This window comes from Trichechus manatus, unplaced genomic scaffold (assembly GCF_000243295.1).
Source record: "Trichechus manatus latirostris isolate Lorelei unplaced genomic scaffold, TriManLat1.0 scaffold00063, whole genome shotgun sequence".
Taxonomy (NCBI): Eukaryota; Metazoa; Chordata; class Mammalia; order Sirenia; family Trichechidae; genus Trichechus; species Trichechus manatus.
Window position 1 is genome coordinate 472,627 of NW_004443999.1, and position 6,825 is coordinate 479,451.

The 6,825-nt window shown below is 42.2% G+C and overlaps 1 protein-coding gene across 1 annotated transcript in view; it reads right to left on the minus strand.

Moving 5' to 3' along the window:
- The window catches only part of CFAP53 (cilia and flagella associated protein 53), a 34,613-nt gene extending 27,792 nt beyond the window's left edge, over positions 1-6,821 (minus strand). Inside the window, exon 1 of the mRNA XM_004379292.2 lies at positions 6,753-6,821. Coding sequence (XP_004379349.1) covers positions 6,753-6,821 — 69 coding nt within the window. The remainder of the gene's footprint in view (positions 1-6,752) is intronic.
- Positions 6,822-6,825: the final 4 nt, after the last annotated feature.

Genomic DNA, 6,825 nt, shown 5'->3' on the forward strand with positions numbered 1-6,825 from the left:
TGCCACCAGTATTTCAAATACCAGCAGGCCCACCCATGGTCGACAGGCTTCAGCAGAGCTTCTAGACTAAGACAGACTAGGAAGAAAGGCCTGGCAACCTACTTCTGAAAATTAGCCATTGAAAACCCTCTGGATTACAACATAATATTGTCCAATAGGGTGCTGGAAGATGAGCCTGCTCAGGTTGGAAGCCACCCAAAATACAACTGGGGAAGAACTACCTCCTCAAAAATACAGTCAACCTTAATGATGCAAATGGAGTAAAGCCTTTGTGACCTTCATTTGCTAATGTGGCACAAATCAAAATGAGAAGTAATAGTAGCAAACATCCATTAGTAATTAGAATGTGGAATGTACGAAGTATGAATCAAGTAAAATTGGAAGTCATCAAAAATGAAATGGAACAAATGATGATCAATATCCTAGGCATTAGTGAGCTGAAAGAAGCCCTGGTGGCCAGATGGTTAAGCACTCGCTGCTAACCAAAAGGTTGGCAGTTTGAACCCACCCAGTGGCTCTGTGGGACAAAGACCTGGCGATCTGCTTCTGTAAAGATTACAGCCTAGCAAACCCTAGGGGGCAGTTCTGCTCTGTCACATGGGGCCGCTATGAGTTAGAATCAACTCGATGGCACCTAACAACAACAAGAGTGAGCTGAAATGGACTGCTACTGACTATTTCGAATCCAACAATCATATGGTCTCCTGTGCTGGGAACAACAAATTGAAGAGGAATGCCATTGCATTCATCATCAAAAAGAATATTTTAAGAGCTATCCTGAAATACAATGCTTTCAGTGATGGGTTAATATATCCATATATCTACAAAGAACACCAGTTAATATGATATGATAGTTAAGGTTCTGTGTCAACTTGGCTGGGCCATGATTCTCAGTGGTTTGGCAGTTATGACGTAGTTTGGCGATGTAATGATGTAATCACCTCCATAATGAGATCTACTATGAGCAGTCAGTCAGTTGAAAGGGAGCTTCCTTGGGGGTATGGCCTGCATCTAATAATATATGTGGACTTTTTCGCAAAGCTCTCTGGCTTTTGTTTGCTCTGGATCCCCATCTGACCTCCGGTTCTTGGGACTTGAGCTACCAGCTTACCTGTCGATCTTGGGATTTGTCAGCCTCCGGAGCCTGTGAGCCAGAGGCCTATTGTCTGATCTGCCGATCTGGGGTTCACCAGCCCCTGCAGCTACATGAGTCCGGAGAACCCTCCAGCCTGACGCATGGACTTGGGACCTTCCAGCCTCTACAACCACATAAGCCATTTCCTTGATATAAATCTCTCTTTCTTTATAAAACCCATTGCCGTCGAGTAGATTCCAACTCATATATATACACAAATAATATGTATGTATATGCTTCACTGGTTTTGCTTCTCTAGAGAACCCAGCCTAAGACACATGACTTGAATTCAAATTTATGGACCAACCACAAATGCCAAAGATGAAGAAATTGAAGATGTTTACAAACTGCTGCAGTCTGAAATTGACTGAACATGCAATCAAGATTTATGGATAATTATTGGTGATTGGAATGCAAAAGTTGGAAACAAAGAAGAGGGATCAGTAGTTGGAAAATAAAGCCTTAGAAATAGAAACACCGAAGATCGCATGATAGAATTCTGCAAGACCAACAACTTATTCATCAGAAATGCTTTTTTTCAACATAATCAATGACTATACATGTGGACCTTCCTGGATGGATTACACAGGAATCAAATCAACTACACTTGTGGAAAGAGGCAATAAAGAAGTTCAATATCATTAATCAAGACAAAGCCAGGGGCCAACTGTGAAGCAGACCATCAATTACTAATGTGCAAGTTCAAGTTGAAGCTGAAGAAAATTAAAGCAAGTCCATGAGAGCCAAAGTACGACCTTGAATACATCCCACTTGAATTTAAAGACCATCTCAAGAATAGATTTGACACATTGAACAATAATGACCAAAAACCCAGAAGAATTGTGGGATGACATCAAAGACATCATACATGAAACAAATGAAAGATCATTAAAAAGACAGAAAAGACCAAAATGTTTGTCATAAGAGACTCTGAAACTTGCTCTTAAGCGCAGAGAAGCGAAAGTGAACAGAAGAAATAAAAAAGTAAAAGAGGTGAACAGCCGATTTCAAAGGGCAGCTGGAGAAGATGAAATGTGAAAACACCTGGAGTTAGAAAACCAACAGGAAAGAACACAACTGACATTTCTCAAGCTGAAAGAACAGAAAATTCAAGCCTCAAGTTGCAATACTGAAAGATTCTATGGGTTAAAAATTAAATGTAGGAAGCATCAAAAGAAGATAAAAGGTCTATATAGAGTCACTGTACCAAAAAGAATAGGTCAATGTTCAACCACTTCAGAAGGTAACATATGATCAAGAACTCTTGATGCTGAAGGAAGACATTTAAGTTGCACTGAAGACGTTGGGGAAAAACAAGACTCCAGGAATTGAAGTAATAGCAATTGAGATGCTTCAACAAATGCAATGCTGGAAGCGCTTACTAGTCTATGTCAAGAAATCTGGAAGACAACTACCTGGCCAACTGATTATACGAAGAAGAATGAGGCATCAGGACTGGAGGAAGACTCATTAAACAACCTGTGATATGCAGATGACACAACCTTGCTTGCCGAAAGTGAAGAGGATTTGAAGCACCTACGGAGGTCAAAGACTTCAGCCTTCAGTATGGATCACACCTGAACATGAAGGAAACAAAAATCCTCACAACTGGACCAATAAACAACATCATAATAAATGAAGAATAAATTGAAGTTGTCAGTGATTTTATTCTACTTGGGTCAACAATCAAAGTCTATGGAGGCAACAGTCAAGAAATCAAACGACGAACTGCATTGGGCAAATGTGCTGCAAAAGACCTGTTAATGTTTAAAAAAGCAAAGATGTCATGTTGATGACTAAGGTGCATCTGACCCAAGCCATGGTCTTTTCAGTAGCCTCAGATGCACAGGAAAACTGGATAATGAAAAAGGAAGACAGAAGAAGAATTAATGTGTTCCAATTATGGTTTTGGCAAAGAATGTTGATTATACTGTGGTCTGCCAGAAGAATGAACAAATCAATTTTAGAAGAAATACAACCAGAATGTTACTTAGAAGCATGGATAGTGAGAATTCGACTCTATTACTTTAGACAAGTCATCAGGAAAGACCAATCACTAGAAAAGGACATCATATTTGGTAAAGTAGAGGGCCAACGAAAAATGAGGGAAACCTCAATGAGGTGAATTTGACACCACAGCCACAATAATGGACTCAAACATACCAACGATCATGAAGATGGCACAGGTCTGGGCAATGTTTCACTCTTTTACACATAAGGTGACTGTGAGTCAAATCTGACTTGACAGAACCAGTTAATTAATAATAATAAACACTGTTTTCCAATATTTATGGCATTTTATGAAAGCAGACTTGGTGACAATAAGGCAGGGCAGAAACAAGACTGCACCTTAGGCAGAACACACAGCAGGCTCCCAGTAGATCCATAGGATAAGTAGATGCAGTGCAGTAAATTACTTAATATGGCCCTTCTAGTTATAGTTTGAAGCCCTGGTGGTGTAGTGGTTAAGAGCTCGGCTGCTAACCAAAAGGTTGGCAGTTCAAATCCACCAGCCGCTCCTTGGAAACCCTATTGGGCAGTTCTACTCTGTCCTATAGGGTTGCTATGAGTCAGAATTGACTTGATGACAACAGGTTTGATTTCTGGTTTAGACACAGTCTTTGTAACTCCCACCAAATGACTGGTGGGACTATGCAAATGAGGTACTTATGGCCCACCAAGGGGATTGGACAGCTTTCTAATTATTTAAATAATGTGCATGGCACATTATTGTGGGAATGGTACCATGCAAATAAAGTGTATGGAACCCTAAAGAGGGGATTGGTCAGTTTTGCCACCTAGCTAGGCTTAAAGGGAGACACGGAGAGAAAGAAGGAGCTGTAACACGGAAGACAGTGACAGATGGCGGCGCAACAGTAACAAGAGTGATACTGGCAAAGGCAACAGAACCAGAAGACCAGCAGGGCCCAGAGGTAGGAGGCCCACCAGCAGGGCCCGGTGGCTGAGGGCAAGTCGCTGTCCTGATTGAGGAACTGTGTCATGAGTTGTTCCTGTTACTTTCGAGTTGATTCTCATCCTGAGTTGTACCCTGTTACTTCCCTAATAAACCACTGACCTTACAGTTTGTAAGCTCTGTGAGATGCTGCAGTGAACTACTAATTCCAACGATGGGAGGGAGAGTACTAAGGGGAGGGGGAGTAGTTGTTAGAGATGATGGAGTGGTACAGCAGTTTGGAAGAGTTGGGCATTTGGGACATCTTTAACCTCTGCCTCATAGGAACCAGCTTTGTGCTGATCCTTATAAAAGAAATTATTATTTAGTAGAACAGAAACCAAGCACCAAGGTCATGAAGGGACAGTGACTCAGGTTGTCAGGACGGGAGTCAGGTTCTGAGGTACATTTTGGCTAAAAGAGTGCCACAAGGTTGGCAAGAGTGGGAAATGTGCATGAGCAGTAGCTAGGGCCTCAGGAAGCCCTTTGAGGCTTGGGGCATCCTGCGCAGGGCCCTTTGGTCTTGGAAGGACCCAGTATGACCTGCGGTTCTCTAACAACAAGGTGATGCCAAAGTCAGTACTGCACAATAGAAATATAATGCAAAACAATATGTAATTTAAAATTTTCTAATAGCTACATTAAAAACAGTAAAAAGAAACGGGAAATTAATTTTCAAATATACTTTATTTAACCCAATATATCCAACATATTATCACTTAAACATGTGACTCTAGGCAGTTTTCAAGTGTTCAAAAGCCATGCGTGTTAGTGGCTACCACAGTGGACATCACCATCCTAAACTACAGGATTTAATTAACTACCTTGTGTTTTCAAAGTCACTGAAGAGTTCTGTTACTGTAATGTTTCAAATTATAGTTTCTAGTATCATAGTTTAATATCTTAAAGAACAATGGCTTACAGCCTGGCTTTAATTCTGGCCTCTACACATTAACTGTGTGACCTTGAGCAAGTTACTTAATCTTTTTGAGTCTCAGTTTTCTCACCTGCAAAAATGAGCAAAATACATTTCCTTCTAAGAGGACTATTTTGAAGATTAAATAATTGAGTCCCTAGGAGGCACTCACCAAACAGCTGCTCCTTTGGCTTCCCCATTACTTCAGACTTTATGTTTTTAATTGGGTTTCCCTGGAGGAATTGTTTAGGGGCCAAATTTCATCTCTTGGTGGTTTTAATTCTTCCCCCAACATAACTCTGCAACCTCTAACAGCCACACTTCTTATCACATTCAGACACCTAAGAAGGAGGAGATGCACCAACCATCCCCTTCTCTTCCTTTCTCTCTTCATTCAAAGTATTCAATAGGCCTGCTCCCCTGGCTTGGTGGTAATTTTTTTTTCTGTTCCTATATATTCCCAACACAAGTATTGGAACCCAATCAGAGATCCAGCCCCTGAACTCTGTGTTTGGATACAGAACCCAAAGTAGATCAGTTTTGGTCCCTCATGAGTCTATCTGTAAATAACACTTTGAGCCCTACATTCTGTAGAACCATCCAGTCTATTGCTTTCCAGCTCCAGATCCTACAGTCTTTGGACCTAAAGAAGAGGAAGCAGGTTAACTGAGATTTGCTATGTGCAATTTGGAGCACTATTAAATTGTGTCTTTGTGATTTTTTCCTTGATTATCCCTGATCTTTCTTCCAAAAACTGCCATCATAGACAATATAGCACATCACTACCTACCGGGTTAGGTCCCTGGGTAGGGCAAACGGTTTGCGCTCAACTACTAACCTAAAGGTTGGTGGCTGGAACCCACTCAGCAGTGCCATGGAAGAAAGGCCTGGTGATCTACTTCATTAAGATTATAGCCAAGAAAACCCTATAGAAAAGTTTTACTCTATAATATGTGAGGTAGCCATGAGTTAGAATCAATTCAACAGCAATGGCTTTGGTTTTTTGGTTTTTATCTACTGCGCTAATCTTTATTGGTTTTATGCATGAGCGTGTTGTTTCAGCAACTAGATTGTAAGTGCCTTGAAGGTGGGGATCAGGTAAATCTAGGGCTCATTGTATTCACTGCTGTCTTCCACAGTGCTGTGCACACAGCAGGGGCTTAACCAGTACCTCTGCAATTGCCTAATTACACATGGAGGGTTTCTGGCCTGTCAAAACTATTTTTAGGAACAAAGAAATCCTGGTGCATGGACCAAGTTTTTTACCTGTGTCTGCGGTTCTGAGCAGGACCCAAATTCTGCGGCAAGCAGCATCCCCTAGCCTCCTACCACCACCCCAGCCTTAGAGACAACCAACAGTTCTATTTCAAGGCCTGTGGCGCCATTTCTGTCCAGCAACTGTCACGGGTGACTTGAGATGGCACAGAAAAAGCTCTATAACTGTTCACAACCCTTCACGGCCCAACTCCCTTTCCACAGACGACAAGGTGTAAGACCAGCTAGAGACCACACAGCTGTAACAGCCTCAGATCTCCTGCCTGCCGCCCCAGTGCCCTTTCCATGACACACACTGCAAGGAGACAAACCTCCTTCGGTGTCTTGGAAACGGAAAGGCTCCAAGATCTCCAAGATCCCAAGTGGTGATTCTCCAAATACAGTATCTAAATGGTCCCGGTTTGGCTGGGGGGAAGGGTGCTGGCGTGGAGGAGGAGAAAGCGGTAGCATTCTGCACAGACACCCGCACTTACCAGGAGCACCACTTTGGGAGTGGGGCCCTTAACCTCCCGAGGTGCGATGCCAAACCGCTGGCTGTACATCAGG